Source organism: Serinus canaria, chromosome 3, assembly GCF_022539315.1.
Source record: "Serinus canaria isolate serCan28SL12 chromosome 3, serCan2020, whole genome shotgun sequence".
NCBI classification, from domain to species: domain Eukaryota; kingdom Metazoa; phylum Chordata; class Aves; order Passeriformes; family Fringillidae; genus Serinus; species Serinus canaria.
The window spans coordinates 59,090,299-59,115,464 of NC_066316.1; the positions used below are offsets into that span (position 1 = coordinate 59,090,299).

Genomic DNA, 25,166 nt, shown 5'->3' on the forward strand with positions numbered 1-25,166 from the left:
CCAAAAAGCACAAAACAGCTAAAGCACTTAGATGACTAATAAACATGTTAAGTGCTGAAGTCTAGGCACAAAACCAGCATTATTAGCATTGGGTTTTGCCTTTTTTTTCTATTAAACTTGTTTCTGACCTCTAGATTCAGACATGAACTAGGCTCCTTTCACTTTCTCTCACCCAGGGATGTTGCAGTGGTTGCAGTGTTGGAAGTTGTGAAGCCACTGCCATGAAATGTAGGAAACTTTCAGAAAGTTGCTCGTGTTTTCACTCTTCTAATCAAATACCAGCATTCAGAAGAGCCCATGGGAGTGATGAAGTTTTGGCTGCCAGTTTTATTTCCTCAGCTAAGAGGCATCTCCACTGCTTTTTGTTGCTTGGGATTGGCAGAACTAAGTCCCACAGGAGCAATAGATGCATACTTTTTACAAGAGCAGTGTTATCTCTGGTTTCAGTACTTCTTATATATTCAGTAAACATAAGTATGTAGGCAATAGTTTGCAGTGTTGGCTTTATATATATTATTTGATGTGCATTATAGTTATTTTGAGTGGGTAGGAAACACTCAGCAAATTGGTTCTGCATTTTCAAGGGACTACTTCTGTTCCAGCAGCACAAGAAAGACTCAGTTAGCTTGTGCTAGCTGCAAGCAAAAAAACTAAAATACCAAAACACGACCTCTCAGGTGGCTAACCTCTGAGGTTTGGGGAGTGTGGGAGAACAGTCAGGGAATATTGGATAGATTTTATTCATTGCAGCAGAAGGTGAGAATTATCCTGGTTTTAACTATTGTACTTTTAATTTGTGGTAGTTGTTTTTGGTTTGGTTTGGGATTTTTTTTTCGTAAATTGTGTTATACAATTAATAACCTGGTGCTTACTTGCATGTGCATTAACAGGTTCTTCAACAGATGATTCACATACTGGTAACAACTTACCCAGCAAAGATACAGATGCAGCTTTCCAGCAGAAGTCCAAAAATACTTAACCATATATCTTGAAACATTGCACTTACTTGGAATTTAGACTAAGCTTCTTTAAGATTAATTGCCAGGGGTGTCATTTAATCAAGTACTTGAAACTGAATTTATTATTGGTGGAAAGTGTGGCAGTATCAATTTCTGTATTACTTTTTCCAACTCTGTTTCCCTCAGTAATGGCAAACGTCTACCAGTATTGTTCAAGTGGCTTGCCTAAGAGAACTGTGCCCTCTGTGGTGCTTATATTTGACAATAGCAAGAATGAAATGCCCTTTAAAGTGGAACTATAGAGCTGATGTTGCTGCCAAAGAAGTAACTTTTGTGGTTATGTTTAGACCCTAATGCTTTGTAAATATTTGTCGATTGAACTCTGGTCTTGCACATGCCGGAGCAAACTGTCTTACTGCATTTGTCAGTTGTGTTTTGGCTATGGTTCCTGAGTTGGATGAGCTGAAATAAAAAGCTAGCAGGCATTTTGAATGTGATCTCAGTAGCATCCACATCTGTATGACATTCAGCTTCAATGTGCTTGCAAAAAAAATTTTAATGGTTGCATCTGCTTATGAAAATTACTTTTAAATGTATGTGTACTGGTCTCTCTCTCTACTGAAAGCACAGACTAGTTGCTTCTCTTTTTTCCCTGACATTGAATCCTGCTATTGCAGAGATTTCTCTTTTTGCATGCTGTTGTGCACTTCCTGAACATGTGAGAGGGTAATAATTCTCTATATGACTTCCACTGAAGAGGAAATGGATACTTGTCAAAACAATGATTTGCATCTGGAATTCCACCATTCAGGAACTTCGTTACACTGGGGCCTTCCAGTTTGCAGTACAAAAAATTCTCAGGTACTAGTACATTATTTTTCACCAAGTTGGCAAGTGTTTTGATGACCAATGTTATTGTAAGTGCCTTGTAAGCACACTGCCTGCAAGAGTGAACATAATGTTGTCAGTATAAAAAGAAGCTGGTTTTAATCTTGCCTATACATTACAAATAGAAAGAATGATAGTTGGAAATGAAATGAACACCCCAAATGGGGTGTTCATTGTGCACCCCCACAGCTTCTTTATTAAGAATAGGAAAAATGTAAATGTTTGCCTGTGCTTCAGTGAAATTGTGTGACCATTTGGCAAGGTGGGATAGAGTGGAGGGATAGGAATGGAGATTGGAGGGGCAGCATTGCTCGGAACAAACGAATGCTCACTGCTGGTTTTAATCTCTAAAATTGTGGTTATCATGAGGGTTTAATGTGAACAGCCAAAACCCACTGTGAACTTGCAGAGTTGATTTTAGAAACAGGGCAGAGATTTTTCTCGAAATCTGTGTTGATCTTAGTTTGTTGGACAGATAACAGGAAAACAGAGCTGTCTCTTGACCCATGTTCATTTTCTGTCTGCTGGAATGAATTTGGAACAAAATCCCGTTTTTCCACTTGAGCATGTCCTTCTCTAGCAGTGTCAGGGCCTGGGTGGGGTCACTTGTTCAATACAGCTTTTCAAAAGGACTGTTGGATTCTCATCAGATTGCAGCACTTTTTTCAGTGCTGGGGAAGAGCACAAAGCTATCTTGATAAACAGATTATATTTGTGCATAGGTACTCTGGCCAGGACAAATTTCTTGATTTAAATGAATTTGCTGTTTGAGACCCTTTCTTTGCCTTGATATAGCAGTGTATTTGTGGATTGAAAATACAGAAGGAACAGATTTCTATTATCTCTGGGTAGGGCAGAGATAGCACAAAGAGAGCTGCAGGGTGTATATTTGCTTATATGTGACCTCAGTTTCCAATCTGGGCATTGCCACTTGGCTACTTATAGAATTTGTGTTCTGATTTTCTTGAAGGCCTTGGGGTTGAGTTTTACATGTTCTATAGGTGCTGTTACAAACATGATGCAGTTTTCACTGAATTTCATTAGGTTTGGAAAACAGCACTTTGTACCATTATTTTCTTCATTTTATTACACATTTTTAGATTGCTGCACAGTGTCAGGAGATAAATTTTAACAAAAATAGCTTTTAAAGAATTCTCACGGGTTTTCATGTCTTGTAGTGTTATCTTTCCTTTCTGGAGTTTTCCTTCAACTGACTTACCCATTAAAAGCAAACCTTAAAATTGTATATGGATTTCAGTAACCAAGTTATTCACCAGGCAAAATGGTCTGTGGCAGGTTTTCTATGGAAAGTCGAGACACTTGGGTGATAAGTATGTGTTGTGCTGCTTTAACAGGAAAAAGGATTTTGAGAAATGGTAATGTTCCAGGATGTAATTTGAGTTTACAGAGAGTAGAGGTGACTTCCCCAGAGTTGCTTTACAGAAATTTGTCAGCATAATAGTTTTATTGTGAAAGTATTCTATCTAAACTACAGATACTCACTTTGCAATTTTAGACAGAAGTAGTTTTGTCTGTCACATTCAATTTGCTGTCTATATCCTTGATTTTTTTCTCTGCCTTCACAGCAATCTTCAGAATTACACTAGTATTTGTCTTCCATTGTTGTTTCAGAGCTACCTTATAAATTCTCATCATCCTATGTAGGAACTTGTCAGTTTTTTATGATGTGTTTTCTGTGTTCTGTGCATTGCAAGGAATGGTTACACAACTACAATAATTTTCTCACAGTATAAAAATGAGTTCTAGAAACTTCAATATTTAAATGAGGACAAGAATGTGTTTGGGAGGGAAATATTACATATTTGCAAGTTATCAAGTGGATGATGGCATGGATATAAACATGAAGGCTCATAAAATACCTGTTATTTTCAGTAGTGATAATTTTCATTATCTAGATAAAAGGTTGCTAATGAATATAGTTTCTGTTAGCTTAGGGGCTGCTAGCCACTGTGACATGCCTGTAATTCCCTGGAAACTAGATTTGATAGGCATAGGATTCTTTGGGAGGACACCACCGTGTGCCATTTCTACTCTTCGAGATAAATGTGAATATGTGAATGTATTTTGACACACATGTTTTCATGTACACGTGTAACTAATTTTTATTGTCATGGAGCCATGATTCACTGTCTGGCTCTGAAGTTACATTTATTAAAATATGTTATGCTGATACTTCTGTGAAAACATTCCATCACTTGTCATACTCTTGGAATTACACTTGAAATTGAAGTATTGTTGCTGTTCAAAGTTTGGCCTTTGAAATGTGCTGCTGACTTTCAGAACTATTATGGCACCATCTGCTGACCAATCCACGGACTGGCAATGACAGTTTGCTCACCTGGTTGCCTCCTTGAGAATGAGCTCCCAGTTTAGGAGGAAGCCAAAGCAGAATCATGAGGAGAAAGAGCAATTTTTATAAGGGCTTACATTTGGGAAAAACTTTTCCTAGGAGACATTGTTACAAAGGCAAAAGTCTGAATCAGTACAAATTTAGGTGTCTACTCATCTGAATTATTGTTTAAGCTTCCTCCATGAACTGTGAAGCTTTAAAAGAAGGAATTTGGGGTTTGTTTGGCTATATATGGCACAGGATTGTTCTTGGTAGTCTGTTTTTCAGTGTGTTACCTTCTGAGCCTGCAGTGAGGAGCCATGACAGCAAGAGATCAGTCCTGCTCTGGTGGTCTGTCACAGCCTGGGAAGCCAATGGACTGTGACAGGCTTCTGCCCTGTGGCTACTGCAGGGACTCACCAAAAAGCTGAGTCTGCAGTCTGTCTCTTCAGCCTCTGCAGTTAACCTTGATTTTTGGGCACAGTGATCATCAGGGAGGGAGCAGTGCTTGTCATGTTCAGTGTGTGTAAATACCTAGGTTTGGGTTCAATTGCAAGATATCATCATTGATTAATCATTTAAAAATAGGGGATTGGATTTTATGTGCATAAAGGTATTGGATTATATATATACTTTATATGGTCTTTGACTTTTGTATGATCTGTTTTGTTTTAGGAATGTGCTTAAAAATGAATGTAATCCAAATTATTAGATTCAGCTCTCAAAGTATGTTTGTAGGTATAAACACTTCTGTGTACTTATACATACAGAGAAGGATGCAAATCCTTGTGGGAGAACTGGGGTGGTTTTGGGTTGACATTTGACTGCAGAACAATATTTAATTGGGAACTCTATGATGTGAATGTTGCAAATTGATCTCAGCCAACTTCAGAGATATTCTTGCTTTCTTAAGGATCTCAAAATTGAAAACTTCATTCTTTAGTAAAATTTATTCCTTGGTGTTCAGAGCACTCCATGTCTTTTCAACTGTAGCAATAGATTTAAATAAAGACTAAAAAGAGAAATTTTATTTTCTTCTTGCTTTGTCTGCTAATAGAATGTGTGCAGGTTATATTGGCACCTTTAGCAAAATGCTGCTACACAGAATCATGGTATACCATGAGTTTTGCTGTTTATATAGCAATGATAAAATACAAGTTTTAAAATTAGCAGAAATCTAAAATAAAGTTGTTTAGTTACTACTTTCAGCCAATTTTGAAATAGAAATTATTGTACTCTACAGAAAATAACTGATTTATGTTTTTGAAAAAATATAGTTGTAGTACCAAGTTCCTCAGGTATTCCCTACTGTTTAAACCAGATTCTTCTACACTCTAAAATATGAATAACTGTTCCAGCTAGGATTTTACTTCTTTATAGCTTTTATATCAACAAATCTTTCATATTGAAAGCAGCAAGCATGAATGATGTGTCCTAACCAGCTGTGAAATGCAGATCAGGCTTCTGCTGAGCTTCAGATCAATAAGATGACAAGAAATAAACAACTTTATTTTTGAGCATTTTTGCTTTGTTTTAGGCAGTTGAAATACACATGACCTTGTTTCAGGGTTTTGTGTATATTTTTTTCAGATATTAGAAATTTTCTTTGATATATTTTTGGATTTTTTTTGTGTGTAGCCCATGTGAGACAAATATTTGGAATATTTATGAAGGTAGTGATTTAAAAAATAAATTATTAATACTGTGGTGATCCAGAAAATTACCTGACTTGCACAGACACACATTGGCTCTTAGTGCACTGAGCTGTAATTCATTTCTGTAGAAGTAGGTTGATTTTTTTTTTTCCTTTTGTTTCTATGACATGATGGTTTCTCTGTGAATCCTTGTAGACTGATGGAGATAAAAATATCAAAGCAATTTTTATTTCTTTAGTTTGCTGTGAATTTCAGTGAGAAACTGAAAAAGGAAGAAACAAGTTTAAGGCTGTGTTTTCTACTTTTATGTACTCAGAAAATAAGTTAAGTGAGATCCAGAAATGTATGGGAAAAGGATGTGGGTTTGTTCCTCTGTGCTGATAAATAAGAAATACTGTAACAGAAGCAGTGAATTAAAGTATGCATCATCAAAAAAAACTTCATTTTATTGCAGTTGGTTTTAATATTGTCTGTGATCTTTGAGCTACACTACTTTTTCCTTTCACTCTCTTTTTCCCCCTTTGTTTTTTTCTAAACTTCATGTTATATTTGATATGTCTTCTATTTCTAGTTTATCTATGGTGCCAGGAATCCTTTTGGTCAGAAAACTACATTTCAAGAATTTATGCTCGAAGCTGGAAGAAAAGTATCAACCAGCTGACCAGTCTATACACCTGAGAGGAAGGAGTGTAAGGAAAGAATGTAACATCCTTTTCTGCTTTCAGTTGTGAGCTTGGGCCAGCACTAAGTCTCTTCTCAGTGCAATAAAAAGAGAGAGGAAGGGATGAATGGAGAGGAGTGAGAATATCTGTTGTCTTCAGTTGCTTCCTGGTCAGCACCCTTGCCTGGGGAAGTTGGTAGAGTTATAAATGAGGCAGATTGTTTGCTTCTGTAAAGTGGGATCAGTTTTAACAAACTTACCTTCTCTTCAGAAAGTGCCAAGTGTTTTGCAGTACTTTTTGCCATCCCACCCCCATCTTCATCCTTGAAGTTTAGGTAGTCATTCAGTTGGCATGAGCCAAGTTTTCAGGAGGATTATAAAAGATACAGCTGCCAAGTTGTCACTTGTGGTTTAACGTGTATAGTTTTAATGTCAATTGCAAAATCTACCAAGATTATTCTTTTCCCTGTTCAGACATTGGTAATCCTTTATTTGAGCATCACCCTAAGGTTCCTTCTCTTTAGTCTACTCTTGCTGCAGGATTGTTACTCTCCTTTCTTAATTCCAAATGAAACACAGATTTAATGTTACCTTGCAATACAAAAAAGATGGGATAAGGAGAACCCTGTCAACCCTATCCTGCTGCAGTTGTCTCAGAGCTTACAAAAGATGATAGGGGTAAAAATATTCAGTATGCTCGTGCTACGTAGTAAGAATAAATGAGAGTTTACTTGAAGACAGGAAAGCGAGAAAACATGCAGTTGAAGTTGAGAATTTCAGATTTGCAATCTGATTTGATTTATTTCTTGCCTGTATCACTTCTGAGACAAATGCTGTCTGCTGCTGGTTTCCATTTGTTTTCTGGTGCACTGTTGGCTGTTACACCATAGCTGTGTGAGATCATGTGGGGTCTTCCCTATCAGGGCAGGAGGGAATCAGGAAAAAGCCACTTTCAGAAAACCTGGATTCTCAATTGCTTGACTGTAGTGAAGGTAGCATCAGAGGCTTTACAAACTGGAATAATACAGAACTCCAATGTTTTGTCCTTCCCTATTTCTGTTTTTTCTGTGAACTACAAAACTGGAGGATCTGACAGAGCATTGAGATAGGGAATGTGAGACCCAGTTTTGTGTTTCTCAGGGGATAGCTAATTCTGATACTAACATGGAGCCCTGGAAAAAAGAAATGTATCAAGCTAATGTGGTACAGAAGGTAGGTGTTTGGGAAGACTATAACTCACACTCTCGGTCAGTGCCCTTGTTTAGGTAACTCTTCCACCTTGTCACAGTTAATTCAGAGTCTACTACAGGTATAAAGAAATATACAGGCTCAGCAGAGAGGTGTGCTTCCTTTTGTCAGGTTCTCCTGTCTGTTCCTCTTCTCTCCCTCTCCCCTCCCTGCCCTGAAAAGCACTAAAGTTACAAGCTTATAGGAAATTGACCCCATGAAAGAAATCCCTCCTGCTGTGGGCATCAAATAAAAGCATTAAGTGAACATGGACCGACCCCTTCAGTCAGGGGCTGTAACAAGTTTCCCTTGCTTCTGCAGTATAAAGCCAAGTTCTCCTTATAACTTTGATTATGAAAACCTGGACCTTTGAAGACGCAAAACCTTTCTTGTTTTCCATTGAGCAAGTTTGTACCACCCACTGCTATTCTGTCTAAACTTAATCAGTTGTGTGACTTGATATTCTCAGTTTCCATTGTTAGAATAATATCACAGGGATGTGTTTCTAGGGTAACTGATTTTGCTTAGCTCTAAGGAATTTTCTGGAGATGTCTCCTTTTTGGCTATTTAATCAAATTGTAATATTAATTTTGAGAGTGGTATATAATGATTTTTTATTAGTTTGCTCATGTATTTCATGCATTTCTGCATATTTTGAAAAGTAAAACAAAAAAGTGCAGGAAATATAGTGGCTTCCCTATAACTTCTTCAAGATTTGTATATCAAGTATTATAAAGTTGTTTTAGCTACCTTCTCAGAAAAAATTCGTTCTTTCTTAGAGGTGTATGGAAAAAAAATCACCACCATCTCTGTTACTTATGAAACCTCCCTTATGAATTCATTAAGCAGTGTGGATCGTTATTCTCTGATCAGTAGAAGTTTCAATTTTTCTCAGGGAAAGTTGAATTTGGTTTTCTAGATGTTGTCCATTTTTCATTTTGATAATAAAGTTTTGCATTATTATGTTAATAAGATACCTACCATTTGGAAACAATGGGAGCATTTCTGTGCAAGGTGAAAAGGTGATAGCAAAATGTAATTTGATTTGCAGCAGCTTGAAAACTAGCATACTAATATATGTCTTTAAATAGCAAATTCTTTAATCTCAACAGTCAAATGAAAACCTGCTTTTCAGAGGCCTGTTACCTCTGAGATAAATAGTACTTACATAATGTGTAATACTCTAACACAAGCTTTAATAGTAGTGTTGAATCTTGAAGGGTTTTATAAAAAGTGGTAGCAATTACTACATAGTAATGTAGTGTAATGTACATAACTGTAATATTTAAGCTTGAAATGTATTCAGAAGTCTCTAGTGTAGCAGTAAAGGTACTAACTTTTCATTTAATTCCCCATTGGGGAATGCTTTGATTTTAGATAGTGAAGTGTTAAGTGATGAACCAAAAACCCCCAAACACCATTGCAGCTCCTTTGGTCTCAAGATGCTTAATATGAATTTGTAGATAGTTCAAGGCTCCTACGTCTAGGCTTCTTAGTAAGAGAACTGTCAAGATGGTGTTTCCTTTGGCTCAGTATTGCTCATCTCTTTGGCCAGAATGGCTTCTCTTGTATACTTAGGTCTCTCTTAGCTTCCTTTTTTCTTTCTTTCATATTAGGGATTGGTTTATCTTAACTATTTCTGACTGCCTATGGATGCGCTTTGGAAACCTGGAGGCAAAGTGTTGCTGCTGCCTTGTGATCTAAACTAGTTCTCAATTGGCTTCAAATGCAGTTTAAAGTGCTGTGCAAGTGAATTGCATCAAGCCTGAGCTCAATAACCTTCTTGACTCTTTTTGGGCACGGGTGGGAGTAGTGGAGTTCAGCAAGAGTCCTGAACCTAAGAGCCCCCTGCCTCTATTGCCACGCATTGAAAATAATCATAATGGAGAGGGTTCCCATGTTATAAAGGTATAAATGTGATTGCAACTAACTGCTAAACTTTAGGCCAGAAAAACAGACCATCAATTTAAAATTAATTGTTTTCAGAAGATTGTAAGTAAATACCCACAATGAATAATGAAATCTGACCATTATAAACTTTTGTTGGACCCTTGTATGCTTATATTTGTTTGCTCACTTCAATCAATTGGAAAAAAGTAGTTATACTATGTTTTAGAGCAATGCAGCACAGTACAGTGCCACGCAGATAACAACATTTGTTTATTCTAGTTAATTGTTTTTTTCAATAAATACCAATAATGTTAAGTTGAAAGGTTGTAATTGCATATCCTGTTGTTAGTATTGTGATTTATTTTTAATTTCACTGAAGAAAGAATAAGCAGAAGTGATGAGAATATAAAAGTTACATACGATTTTGATATGATTTCGATGATTTTTTGATGATGTTGATTGGTATGAGCTTCTTATTAAGAACCCAATCTTACCTTAATTAAAAATGTATGCTCCCCAGCGCTATTAGTAATTTCAACAATATCACTAACTTACAATTTCACAATTTTTTCTACTCACTGTCATGCTCACCTTCCTTTTGTACCTATTCTTTGGTAATCTTGCTCTTTTCATTTCTTCCAAGAATTTATTTTACAGACTGGAATGTCATAAATGTCACTGAATAGTAGGGGGGTTGTACCTACCAGTTTTACTAGAGAAGTTGGTTGCTCTTCTGAAAATTCATTTTCTGGGTCTGCTAAGGAGCTCAGTAAAAAGAAAACTGAAGTTACTTCTGAAATAATCTTGGCCAATAAATTAGGAATTCCTTATAATAAAACAAATGCATTTCAGTGAGCACACTTGAAATTTTATCAAGGAGAAGGAAGCCGTAGATCTTTTAACTGCAGAGCACTAAGTTTTAGCTTACTGGTCTTACTTGTGAACTCAAAATTTGAAAAAAAGTATTTCTTTACCCCTACTAAGTTTAATAATCTACAAGTGCTTATGAATTACTACAAATTACTGCAAATAATTAGTCAGTAAAAGTAGTGATGCTGCATATCAAAACTATTTTTATTGTTGCTTCTTTTAGTGTCAGTTGTGATAATGACAACTGAAGTTGGTTCAGAGACCGAAGTAAAGAAGGATTCTGAGCAGCTGGGACCAGACAAAGCCAAGGACAAGCCTGAAGAAACATCAGAAACTCCAGGAGATCAAAAGTCCAATGAAACATCCTCTGGAGAAGCTCAAGATTCTTCTGTCCCAGCACCAACCAGCCAAAGTAGTCCAAGCAGCCAGAAGAAGGAAAAATCTTCACCTGAAAGCAAGGGTATTTCTCGTTTCCTTCCCCCTTGGCTTAAGAAACAAAAGTCATACACCTTGGCAGAGCCCAAAGATGAGCCCAAGAAGAGAGCCACAGGGGAAGAGCAAGTAGTGGAAGAAAGTGAAAGCCAGGCACCAGAGGGGGTGGCTCAGCCAAGAAAGAGCTTGGAAGAAGCAACTGAAAACCGGCAGAATGCTAAAGCAGATGACAAAGAAAAACACTCTGTTAGCAGTGCTGAAATACAGGTACGTGTGGGAGGGCTCAGAGGTGCTTTGGAGTAATTTTAATGAAACCTGATTAATGAATTACATAATTCATGTAAAGCTTTGTTAATATTATACTGGGGAAAAAGTGACAGCTATTCCAGTTGCTAGGTTCCAGTCCTGCTTTTTGGGAAGTTGCATGTCAGTTCTTAACATTCATATTCTAGGGTGGCAAAGGCACATAGATAATGTTTTAAATGAGGAGGGGCTGGGACAGTTGACACTGGTCAGCCTGAGGAAGTGAAGGAGGAAGGGGAATCTTACCAGTATGCATTAATACCTGAATAGAAGGAATGCAGAGTAGCCAGACCCTTTGCAGTTAGATGACCAAAGGCAAAGGACCTAAATTAAACCCATAAAATTACATCTCAAATGGCAAGAAAGTCTTTTTGACTCTGATGGTGACAGGACCTTTCCTTGGCAAGGGACGTGGCCAGGTGGTGGTGGTGGTGTAGATTACAGGCCTCCTAGGGTGGTGAAGGGGTGAGTCAGACATTGAAACACATCAACCAGAGATATTGTGGAGTCTTCCCCTATGAAAATACCCAAAACCCAACTGGATATAGTCCTGGGCAAATTGCCCTCTGTGGCTCTAGGGGCATTGGACTAGATCTCAAGAGATCCCTTCCAACCTCAACCATTCTGTGATTCTCTATCACTTGGCTTACATAAGCACTGGGGTTTAGTTTAGTATAATTCCTGGAGCTTCTTAATAAATTTGTTTCTTTTTGGAAGAAAGACAATAACTCATATTAAAATAAAAAAATCTCATTTCAAGGAAAGGGGGAAAAAGGCACCTCCTCTGGTTTGACAGCAAGAATATCTGGTCCCTAAAAGAAGACCTTAATACTTATCCTGGTTATTATGTTTCCAGTATGTGCATCACTTTAATGAATGGTTACTGACTTATTTGTTAGGAACTTATAAAGGGAATGAACAAGTTTAAAATATCCTCCTTCCTGAGTTTGTTTAACTGTATTTTATATAGCCTTCCAAAGAAGATGGTAAAGAAACAGAAGTAGAGGAAGTTGCAGAGAAAAATGAAGAAAAACAAGAAGAAAAAGAAAAAAGGGAGACAAAAGAAGTGCAGACAGCTGAAATTAAAATAGATACCATTCCTCAGAAGTCTCCAAAGAAAATCAAAACTGTGCAGTGTAAGGTGATGCTTCTGGATGGCACGGAATACAGCTGTGACCTAGAGGTAAGGCATCAAGTCATTCTATAAAGAGCTTTTTCTGTAGGGAAAAGAAAACTTGCTTTCATTGTCCCAAGTGTTTTAACTCTGTCACTTGGAGTAAGTTAACATTACAGTACAAAATTCCATCTTTAAAACCATATCAGTTTATTCTTAAAAATGCCCTCTGTAGTACACTAGCTGATTATTTCACAGCTCAAACTTGATTATTTTTCTAAAATATTAAGGTTTTCCTGAAGGTAGTGGGACATGTGCTAATAAAGCTTTCTTGAGTTCATTAATTTTTTTTAAAGTTATCTCAGCTGGAGATAAAATTAAACTCTTTAAACTTTAAAGTTTAAAAGAAATTGTCTTCAGAAAGAAAAATTCCATTACAGCTATAAAACACGTATTTATATTCAAAGTTCTGTTCTAGTTCCACATTTTCACAAAAATTGACTGCAGGGTAGTAACCCTAGAGTAGTTGTTGGTTTAGGATTTTTTCCACATAAATCAGGATGTTTAAATCTGAATGGCATCTCTGTTTTAATTAAAGGCTATGTGAGTTTTATCTTCCTGGGCTTTTTCCCCATCCTAAAATGAGACTTAAATGAAGTGGTGGCTTACCACAGGTCTAAGAATATACCATTTTGTATTTATACCTGCAGTATTTTAAGTCTGTCACAATCCAGTTAAGTCATTTGGCAAGGAAAAAGTTTTCCCAGTATTTGCAGTAAGAGTTTCCTGTAAGAACAGTAGTAAAAGTATTTAAGAGGGGAAAGAAGTCGTGAAGAAACAATTTGTTTTATATGTTCATTTGAATTATTTATAGGACATGAGCAGTGATGACTGCAATTTTATGGATGAATTAATTTTCTTAAATGCATGTAGAATTTTTTATGCTTTACTACCATATCAAAATACTTAAAGTCTCAGAAAGCTATATCAACTGATAACTGAAATTTCAGTTTGCGCTTTCTACGAAAGATCCTGGTAGATTTCTGTTACTCTTTTTTAGTCTTCCATCAGTATTTAGTGTTTGGATAAATGTTGGTTTTTTCCTGCTTTTGCAAAGTTACTGAAATGATACAAGAGTTAAAAAGCAAAGAAACAATTTTTTTGCAGTCAAATCCCAGTTTATCTTGGTTGACTTTCAAGTAAATCAGGTTTTTGTTTGAGGCAATTGTCATGATTTTCACATTCCTGATGCCTCCTCCAGTTTACTATGGACTGTAGACCAGCTTCTTTATATTTAAAATATATATACTTGCTAATGGCAAAGTAAAACTGAAAAATACCTTGTTTTCATTACTGTTATTTAACAACTTTGGTAGAATCCTGTATTTTTCTAATACTCATTCTAAACCTTCATGATAATCAGTAATAAAATCTGAGCTAATACATTATTGGGGATTTTTCTGTTTCACTTGCAATCCTATTCCTTTCTTCTTTTAGAAGTTCACCAGTTTGTAGTCACATAAGCTAAAAGGAGTGTAAAAGAAAAAATATGAAAACAGAACCTCATTAATTTAGTCTCTGTTAAATTTTGCCAGTTGTTTGTTCCTACTGTATGTGTTTTTATATAAAGCAATAGCTGGGAACAGGCATAAGAGGAAAGGAAGCCATGGTGCTGTAGCTTCAGAGTCAGCATTCAGATCAAGGCTGATCAGGATTTGCATCAGTAATTAAATACTGAGCATTCTGTGGCCACTTAGTAGATATAATATTATACAATTAATTAGTAACAGTGATGAATCATGATATGAGGCCTTAATACTTGAGTTCAGCTGTTGCATACCTTAGATTCACTAAAATCTAAATAGAAAATCTTGAATTAATAGTAATGCTTTGTTTCTTAAAAAATAAGTGTTGATGCATTATTCTTATAACATAAGCTGTTTCAGTCAGAAAAACTTTACTCTTCCAGCTTGAGTATGTTCTAATCAGTAGATGGTTTATGGCAAAAGCTTGGAGATATGATTTGAAAGTAATGGAAAAAGGGAGGGTTATGGTTGCATGTGGGAACATTTGAGTTGGAGAGACAAGTCCCTTGGGACCTTAGAGAATACACCCACCAGTACTCAGTGAGCTGGCTGATGTTCCTTCAAGGCCAAACTTGACCAGATTGGAAATGTCCCAGCAGTTAAGGGAACTTCCTGCGATTTTTTTTTTGGAGAAGGAAGAAAATGTCATTCCTATTTTCAAGAAATTTTTTTTTTAATGATGCTTAGGTTCTTAAAATTCAGTTTTGTGTATGGCCCTTTTAGCAATATAGTTAGATGTCACTTATTTTTGCTTTTAGAGAAAAGCAGTCCCATAAAATCTCACCTGTTTGTCATGGTTGCCAAGTACCTGTTTTTCTCTAGTTTTTGGTGTTTTTTTTTTTTTTTTTTTTTTTTAAGTAAGATAAATCCCTAAGTAATTGAGAACTCTTAGGCTTGTTCTGCACTTGTACAATTACAAGTCTGCACTTTAAGACTTCATATTGTCTGGAAAGGCAGATGAGTTCAGGTATTATATCCCCAGCATTTCCTATTAACAACTTCTAAAATAGCAGCTCTCTTGTTACTGCTCACTGAATTCCATAGCTGCCAGTTGTTTAGTCTGACACCTCTCTTCATTTCCTTCTGTTTTCCCTTATTTTAGAAAGCACTCTTAGTATAGATTGAGATGCTAGATGAAGAGTTCTGACAGGTTTTTTTATTTTATTTCCATTCTGTTTTCTGTCCATCCTGTTCATGACTTTTCCTGAGAGAACAGAATATCCACTGACAATAGTCTGTGTGCTTAGGAAGAAATGCTGTTTCACTAGACCAGAAACTGCTCTCTAAACTCCTGTCCACATGACAGTTAGATTTCTATCCTGCTTATATTCCCTTTTGCTTTGTGAGCTTAATTTAGTTTCAGATGTATTTGTGGTTATGTTTCTTCAGCTCCAGTGAATTAAAACATTTCAACATACTTAATTTTTTATTACACAGTTTTGAATTTTGGATAGGGAAGGAAGGAAACATCGTTTCATAGAGAGTTTTGTACAAAACACAGTTTTTACACATACACAACCACCCCCTCCCCCACTTTTCCTTCCACTCCAACACTGAAGCTGCTTTTGTTTCTTATTTTGCAAAGTAACATTTGGTACATATTAAATTAGAATAATTTCTCAAAGATGCCTGAAAAAGATTTTTTTTCAAGCCTAGAAAATTGATATTTCAATTCAGGAAAGTATTGGTGAGCTTTTACAGAATATGTATAACAGTTGTATTAGAAAAGAGGCTACAGTTTTTGCTTAAGGTTGATGTTTAATGACAGTTCATCTGGAATTAGTTTTTTAAAAAATGTATCATCTCTGAGATTTAGACTAGGCAGCAAAAGCTCTATAGTGGTTGTTCTGAACCAGGCTCTCCATGCTTCACTAAACATTTCCAGAAATTTAATATTTACCAAGTGACAAGTGAATATCCTAACTTGCTGTAACTTGAGTTCAACTATATTCTTAAACATTTAACTTTTGTAGTGTGAAGCTAAGTTAGGCAAAGGGATTAATTTAAGTGAATTGGTGAAGTCCTGTAATTGTAATGTGGCTGAAACAAATCTGTGTCTGTTGACATACTTGTATTCTGTCCTGGCTACTGCAGATTGGTTTTTGTAATATTAATCTTTATGTTCTTAAGGATCTTCTTGTCTTGGTGTGGCAAGATCCCCTGTAAGCAAGAGGTTAATGCTGCATTATTGTCAGCTGAAAAGGTCACAGGTGGAAGTAGGTTTTGCATAAAGAAATCATATATCATGTCACCTTTTGGTTATTTTTTTGTACTCTGGAATTTTCAGATGGGAGTTTTTGGAGCAAATATATGTAAGACATGGAATATATATGTACTATTTAAGAAAAAAAATCCAGTTAAAAACCTAATTATAGCACTAAGATTTTGCATGTATGTGCATTTTTTTCTAACTGGAAGTAGATCAGTTTCTTTTGGATGGATTAGGTACATCTACAAAATTAGCATCGATTATGTTAAAAAGGGATTTATTACAATTTAAAGTCTAGTTAATATGAAATTGATGTAACTTCTGCCTAATGAGGCATTTTTTGAAATCTTTATTGACTTAAAGCAGATTTTGGAAAAAAAAATGTATGTGTGACATACAAGCTGCATTGTGAAATATATCAGAGTGAACAAAAACTGGTTTCTGTGACAAAATATTCTGAAAGTGAATTCCTGTGGTGAGTGGTACAGAATAGAAATGGGTGGGAGGTGCTCCCTTGGAAAGAATATAGCTTTAAGATCTTGAGAGAGTATACATTTATGTGAAATTGTGGGGAAAAAAGAAAAGTGCACTCCTGGTGAATTAGCATGTTTTTAATGGGATATTAAAACATCTTTGCAAATGACTGTAATTTGATTCTGTTCTTCCACAGTTCAGAATTTGTCATTAAATGTTGCTGTAGGAATACAGGTACATTTGAACCTTTGCCACTTGGGTTTTATGTATTGATAATTACTTGAAGTTCTTTTTTGCAGCCACCTAGTGTTATTTGACAGTGGAGTTATTTCTTCTGGCTTGTTTTTGCGTGTCTTTCTCATTGCCCCAGGCATGCCTGACATGGTTGATCTTTAGATTTCAGTATAAAGCAAATCTCAGATATTTGTCTTTTTGATGTTACTTCGTAAATTAATTTATCACCTCTGAGAGTCATCTATTCTTTCCCTGAGAACTCTTTATTTTGCCTTAGTAGATCTTTGAGTGATGTGAACTTGACAGTTTGAACTTAAAGTCAGTAATTCTTTATCTGTGGAACTATTTGAACAGATACTTCAGTTTCTTTGTGTTTATTTCTTTTTACTTCTCACCTGTCTTTGTACTTTCATTACTTTGGAAGATGCAAATTTGAAGGACCTGGTTTGTAATCTTTCTGGAGTATATCTTCTCCAAATATCCTTGTGTGAATGCCAGTGTGGATATAGCACCCAGGGTACTCCACTGTTGCCTAGAGAAGTCCATGACGTGAGAGCTAAACCTTGTGCTAGGTGAAACCTGTTCTTCAGTTCTTTGTAGTTTGAAATTCTCACTGTAGTGTTTTGTGGTTTTTGATCTTTCCCAGAAATGAGCTGCATTCAGTTCAATGCAGAGATACTGATTGTAATCTTGCATAGTTGATAAAATGTGGTCTGCATCTTGGCTGTTTGCTCTGGAGAATTAAAATTTGAGAGGGAATAGTGTTACAAACATTTATACCAGCCACTCTCCAAATTTGCTTTATATTGTTATTTTGGAACCTGTACAGTTTTATAAGGTAGCAAAATATTCTCCATTAAAATGTTATATTAAATTCCTTTAACTTGATTATTTTAGTTCCTGAAGTTCATAGGTTCCATATTAATGAAATAGATTGATTTTCTGTGCTCTGTTGCTTTAAAGGAATCTTCTGAAATAAATCACAAAATAATATTGCATGCAAGTACTTTACTAAATAACAGGAGTTACATGTACACAATATGGGCATTCATAGATTATGAGCAATTAATTTAATTATTTTAAGCCTAAAACTATTGTAACTCTTAAAGATAACACCTGCTTAGCCTCAGAATCTTCAGAGTGGTATGTGAATACCTGGAGAGATGGAAAGAGGAAGAAGCTGCTGTTGAATAGTTCTGGGGGAGTGTGACTTAAACCAACTTTCATAGGCTGTGAGTTGCTGAAAAACTTTCAGTTACCTTTCATTACTTTAAAGAGAGTTAAAGGAATAACAACCTGAAAGTTTATCACAGTTCTCAAGGTACTGAGGATGAAAGCTAATGAGTGGTATTTGCCAAAGACTGACTGAACATTTGTGCTTGCTAGAAATGACAGTACCATATTAAAGGATAAAATAACCTTGGTTCATGATTCAATAGTGTAATATTTGAGATGTAATGGCAGTTGAGTTTTCATAGCTCGAATGTGTAGACTATTGGAATATTTAAGACTTAATTTTTAGGAGCAATTTTAATTTTTTTAACACAGTGCAAATGATGTAATTTTTACCTACTCCTTTCCTGATAATTGATTTCCATGGGAGGTATAAATTACTAATATTTTACTGTGAACTACATGTATCTCTTGCTTTTGAGGAGGAAATAAACTTGCTTTTTCCCCTCATTCTGTGGTTTTGTAGAGAGTTGTGAAGAAATTCTGTCACTGAATTTGGGATCTGCAGTAAAAACTAGTTTAGATTTTCTGTTTGAAATATAAACTGTGTTTTAGTAGAGAATAACACAGTTCAAAGAAACAAAAAGAGGTGCTAAGTGCATAATGATTGCTAGTTAGAAGCAAATGAAGATCCTATTGGGTTTGTTTATTGCCTTCAGTCAGTGGTCTAATTAAATATTTATGACAAAAGGCATTTAAAGGATGCCAGCACTGACCATATTTTATGCACGTATGAACAAGTGAAATATATCAGAGTTGACACAGACTCTATGGTTACTTACAGTTTGCTAATACAAAGTAAAAATATGTTTGCTCAATGTACAATTAAGATCAGTCTTTAACCCTGAATTAAGAAAACTCTGAATGAAGCTGATATGGAACAGATGTTTAATTGTAGTTGAGTTTTGATTTGCAAATCTATTTTCTGAGTGCTCAGATGTCTAGTCTAGGTTTATTCAAGCACTAAGTGGTCTGTTTAAAGTATGACATCTTTTGTTTAGAAAATGGAAAATAGGGATGATGTTAAATTTGGCAGATTCTTAAAATATTTGTCTAGATTCAACAGACACCACTGAAAGTAATGTTTATGAGTGAAGTCATCTCAGTCCCTGGGGATTTTTTGCCTTCCTCTGCACCATTGAGCACAGCTCCTTGCCAAGGGCTCCTTTGGGCCATTCTGCCTGTGTTCTCTCCTGCTGCTTTTGTGCCTCCAAGGCACCACTCATGCCCTTCATCTCTGCCTTTCTTTGCCACTCCAAGTTTGTAGCAGAAGTGAACTCCTGTATTCCCTTGGTTTGGTTTTCCCCAGGGTTCTTGTTTGTACAAGGCGCTGTGGTTTGCTGCAGCATCAGGAACTGGCACTTTTCAGCTCTCCCTGCATGAAATACAAGTGCAGGCCAGGCATGAGAGCACTTTTCATGCATCACTGGCCAAGAAGCACAGCAAAGCAATTTTTTGCAGCCAAAAAAATATGTTTGTCATTGATATGCATCATACTTTTGAAAACAACCCAGGCTGTTGCACATCTCCTCCTCTCTTACGTGTGACCAATCCTTACTCTTCAATTTTCTGGAAACAGGGAGTGCCTGGTTCCTATTCTGTGGCCTTGCCTTTGCCAGACTGCAAAGGATGTTTTGATATTTTTAAACAAAACTGAGGAATGCTTTAGCCTGGGCCTGGCTACAGAATTGTATTGTGTTAATGCCTGTGAGCACTTTAACCGTTTCAGAAAAATAAAATGAAATTCAATCTTTTTTCCTCCTGTAAAAATGTGTCTTTGAAAATGTTTTCAGAGCTGAAAAACTCCTGGCATTTCAGGGAAATACCAGTGTCACAGTTAGTCAGCTTCTGGATACTGCTCCTGTGCTTGCCTGTAGACACTTGTGGTTAGCCACTTTGGAGATGGAGCCTTGCTCTCATGGGGTGCTGTTGTTCTCTGTAATAAAATGTTTTATTACATTTCTCCAAGGGAAATGGCTCAATCATTTCTAAAAATGAATACAAGAAGAAAAAAAAATTCTCTGGGGAAATAATAGGTATTGCACACTTCAAAAAGTCACTCAGTTTGGAAGCATCTCCTGCATTCTTCTAAGGGTTTGATCTCTGAAGAGATCTGTGGAATTCTGCCATTCTGTGGAAACACAGATTAACTGAATGAACACAGGAAACTTAAAAACTGTACTTGTTTTTGTTGGTTTTTTTTTTCCCCAAGATTTCTTCCAATGGTTAAATTATTTTGAAGTAATCCACATCTCTCAGACCCATCAGATGGTACATGCCTCCTTCCCACACAGAGACATTCAGTGCCTAGGCTGGGACATGATTGCCCATTCAATCCTTTCTGCTAGTGCAGGGCTGGGAAGAAATGTTGAGATTTCCCTCTGCCTGTAATGCTACAGAAACGAGAAGGAAGGAGTAAGAATAGGATAGATTGTTTCAGGTGGAAAGGACCTCCAATGGCCATCGAGTTCAGCTGCCTGATGACCAACCCTTTAAGGGTAAGGAAGCACCCATGCCAAAAGGGCTGACCTAAAGGTCATGTCCAAATGACTTTTAAACACTGACATGCCTGGGGCATCAGTCACCTCCCAGGAAGCTATTACACTGGCTGATCACTCCTATGGTGAAGAAATGCTTCCTAATGTCACATCTAAACCTTCCATGGTGCTGCTTTGAACCATTCCCATGTGTCCTATCACTGATCCCAGGGAGAAGAACTCAGCACCCGCATCTTCACCTCCCTCAGGAAGCTGTAGGGAGCAATGAGGCCACCCGTCAGCCTCCTTTTCTCTAACATAGACAAGCCCAAAGTCCTAAGGCAGTCCTCATAGGACATTCCTTCCAGCCCTTTCCCCAGCTTTTTTGCCTTGTTGCCTTCTGGACATATTCAGGGACCTTCACATCCTTCTTTATTTGTGGGCCCCATAACTGCTCACAGTACTCGAGGTGTGGCTGTTCCAAAGCTGAGTGCAGCAGGATAGTCACCTCTTTTGTCTGAATGGTTGAACACAGGGTTAGGTGCATCCCGGGAAGGGGTTTGCCCTCCTGACTGTCCCTGCTGGCTCACACTGAGCTGCTGCTGACCAGCACTCCCAGATCCATTTCTGCAGGGCTGGTCTGCAGCCACTCTCTCCCAGTTGATATTTGTGCCCAGCATTACTCTGTCCCAGGTACAGAATCTGGCATTTGCTGAATTTCATACCACTGACTGCCCAATGCTCTGATCTATCCACATTGCTCTGCAGGGTTTCTCATCCATGAAGGGAGTGAGTAGCACCTCCCACTTGAGTATCACCAGCAAACTTGCTAATGGTGCATTCAACTCCTGCATCCCTATCATAGATAAATGTATTGAACAGAACTGGTAGCTGTGAATGTTTGTATTGCATCAGTAGTTGGCAGCTCTTATATAGCCAAACAGATCCATGATATCCTAATTCCCAGTTGCATAGAAATTTCCATTGTGTATGTCAGCTGCAATTGCTTTGCTCTTTTTTTGAGAAGGACATAAAGGACAGAAAAACACTACCTCTGGTTTTACTAGGTGATGGCATTATGAGATGGCATCTGCAGAGTCTAAATACAGGCTTCAAATTGGTACTAGAATAACCTTGATTACATGTGTTCTTGTTATATTCTCACTTAAAGGAAAGCATAACTTGGCAGCAATACAGAATACTGCTGATCTGAGTACTCTTGTGTTTTAAACTGCTGGCTCTGTGAGCATCTCCTCACTTTCTCATTCTCTTGGTATAGCTAGGTTGAATGTGCTCCCTTTTTGTGGAAGCAAGGATGGACTTACACTTCTACTATATTTCTGCATTATAATTTGGAACAGGAATATTTGTTGTGCTATAAATACATATGTGTGTGTATGTGGATGCATAACTATATAAGTATGCATAGGTATAATAAGAATAGTGATTATAATTTATACATTGGTTGTTACTATCAGTTGACATCTCAAACACGTGGTAGAAAATTAAATACAATCCATTTTATAAAGTCACAAACTGTGCAAACCATGATGCTGCTTCTTATGAGTGCCCTGCTCTATTAAAATCTTTCTAGCTTCTGAAGTAACTGGATCACAACAGTTATCTTCAGTTCATGTGTAGAGACATTCTACTAGGAATATGTGTTTTCCCAGAAAAGTTATGTTATCCTGTAATTGAAACTGTGTAGTAATGCCTGTCCCCAAATAGCTTACAAAGAAATTGCACTTGAAAAGTTTGGTTTTGCAAATTAAATAGTCTTTACAGACACACACACACACACACACACACACATATATATATATATATATATATATATATATGAAATAACTCAGAGTCTTTCAATTCTGCAAGTAGGATCTTATAATGAAAACCATTGCTGGTACTGAGAGGCTTCTTAGGCTTTTGAATCCACAACAGAGCTCTATAAATACTAGTTGCTGATGGTATAATGTCTTTTCATTTTGCTGCTGTCTAGAATGTAGACTCACACACTTGGGCTTTGTGACATGGTAGTGTTTTTCGTTATGTGGAAGAACCATGAACTGACAAAAAGATGTTTAAAGATACAGTGGACACTGCTTAGTGTATCCAAGTTCTTTTTTTTATTATGACTTTCTAATAAGAAGCTGTGCAATATTTTTCAGTTGTACTTGCGATATATTTCCTGTAGATTTGCCTGCTTTATGTTTCTAGATGTCAAAGACTTGATATTAACTGTGGGGTTTAGTATATAAACTTTATAAAAAGCATCTGATTCTAGATGTGGTCTTGATATGATAGCATATATTATTTTGCTCTAATCTATAGATTTCCTTTACTGAAATTTGTATAACTGAAACTTGCATTTGGAAGATATGATCACTGACCTGCACATCAACTTTGGAAAAAAAGTGGTATCTATTACATGCATCTAATATTCTTTGAACTCTCTCTTGCTTATATTTTTTCTGCTTTCAATTTAGCACTTTTCTGTGTTGGTGATTTTTCTTACTAAGCTGAAGATGAAGCTGTCAAGAAAATTGAGTGGTTACTTCAGATGCCTAGAGGAAGTAGTCATCTTTCTTAAAATTTTTTTAAAGTACCAAACATACTTAAAATTCCCTGCTCCTCATTTCAGAAGTCACTCTGATTCCTACTTTCTTGATTTAGCCTTGCTACTTGAGCTATTAAATACGGTAGTTTTATAATTTTGCTTCTGTGAAAGCTTTCTGATCTTCCTGAGTAGATTGGCTGCTGGACAATGCAATTTGGAGTAAAGCTCTGGATTCTTGGGGAATAAATCAACAACGCCTTCACTCTTTGCTCAGTGCATACCTTCATTTCTCCTCTCCCTCTGCTCTTGGCCTTTGCCGAGCTGCGGGAGTGCCGGAATGGAGCCCGTGGAGTGCTCTGCCGCTGTCTGTGGGGACAATGGCCACAGTGTCACCCAGGCCTACACAGGGGCTGCCCATGGCTTTTCTATGGAATGGCATCTATTGAAATCTGTAGGATAAGCAAATGCAAAAATTCCTATAAGCTGGCAGACCTTTGAAAAGGCCATGTTGTGGCCTCTATGATAAATGCCACAAATAGCAGAGCTGTCATGAAGGAGTTGGTTCAAACCAGAGGCTGTGTGCCAGTCATGGTCAGATTTGAACTGTGGAAAGAACTTCTCATCTCCCCACCCCTGAGCATGTGGTGTGAGCCATCTGCTCTAAATCTTTGTCTCTTGTCAGCAGGAGACAAAGATTTTCCTTAAAACTTGGTGCACAGAAGTAGAGCCTGGACCTGTTTTCATTACTGGCACTACAGACTCATGGAATGTTTACATTCCCAGTTTCAGGTACAAGAATCAAAGAATGATAGAATGGTTTGGTTTGGGAGGTACCTTGAAGAACTTCTAGTTTTTAAACCCCTGCTTAGGCTGGGAGAGCTTCCCCCCGATCAGGTTGCTCAGAGCCCCATTCAAGCTGGCCTTGAACACTTCCAGGGATGGGACACCCACAGCTTCACTGAGCAACCTCTTCCAGTGCCTCACTACATCATAGCAAAGGATTTCTTCCTAATACCTAATCTGCACCTACTCTCCTTAAAGCCATTGCCCCTTGTCCTGTCACTACATGCCCTTTCCTTCCCTACTCTCTTTAGCCCCCTTTAGATACTGGAAGGCTGCTGGAAGGGGTCACAAGAAGAACAGATGAGACTTCAGGACTGACTGCCATTTGCTTCAGCTCTAGAATACTGAGCTCACCAAGTGAGCTTGAAAGCTGCAATTTTAAAATGCTTTTAAAGAATATGGTAAAATGATGATCAGTCTTCAATTACTATATGTATATAGCAGCAGACTATGATACGTAAACTAACCTCAAATAAAAACTTCAGGTTTTTTTCCTTTGTTACTGACTTCAAAAAATAATATTTTTTGGAAAAATAAACTTCTTGAAGATTTCTTATTATTTATCTAATGAACTTTTGGGTACCGAGATTCCAGAAATACACGGATAGAAAGCAGCCATCTTATTTTCTGCCCCTCCAAACAAACCACTGCAGTATATAGACAGCTAGACATGTTGCATTATGCTCATCTTCTGCTTGCTGCTTCTGCTGGTCTGAGCATCAGCTCTTTGTGGTCTGCTTGTTCTTTTTGTCTTTTGAAGATTACACACTTTGTTTTTCAGTGCATACATATAATGGGATTCCTAAGTCACTGAGATGTATATCAAAATGATAAAAATGCTAAAGTTAACATTGTAGAAATGATATTAATTTTTAGAAGATAATACAGAAAAAGTTGGCTCAGATAAAGCCTTCTGCTATTTAAAGAAATAAAAATCCAGAAAAACCACGACTATTTAGTGACACTTAATAGTGCAAAATATTTAAATTTTTCAGGTACTAAATTTTCCTTGTGTACTTATGTTGTTGTGTACTTATGTTGTTGTTGTTTTGGGTTTTCTAATGTATTGAAAAAACATTGAAATTTCTCTATTTTTTTTTTCAAGGATATGTATAGATTTGAAATATGGTGAACAGTCTTTGGAAGAAAGCTTATAGTTTTATAATTTGCTGTATGTATATTGTAATTAAGGACCTTACTGATTTAC

The 25,166-nt window shown here is 36.8% G+C and overlaps 1 protein-coding gene across 13 annotated transcripts in view; it reads left to right on the forward strand.

Moving 5' to 3' along the window:
• Positions 1 to 25,166, forward strand: part of EPB41L2 (erythrocyte membrane protein band 4.1 like 2) — a 103,773-nt gene that overhangs the window by 36,672 nt on the left and 41,935 nt on the right. For all 13 annotated transcript variants that reach the window (XM_050972152.1, XM_050972165.1, XM_050972161.1 and 10 more), the window contains exons 3-4: positions 10,724 to 11,199; positions 12,206 to 12,418. In XM_050972152.1, the coding sequence (XP_050828109.1) occupies positions 10,738 to 11,199; positions 12,206 to 12,418 (675 nt within the window). In that variant the 5' untranslated portion in view covers positions 10,724 to 10,737. The remainder of the gene's footprint in view (positions 1 to 10,723; positions 11,200 to 12,205; positions 12,419 to 25,166) is intronic.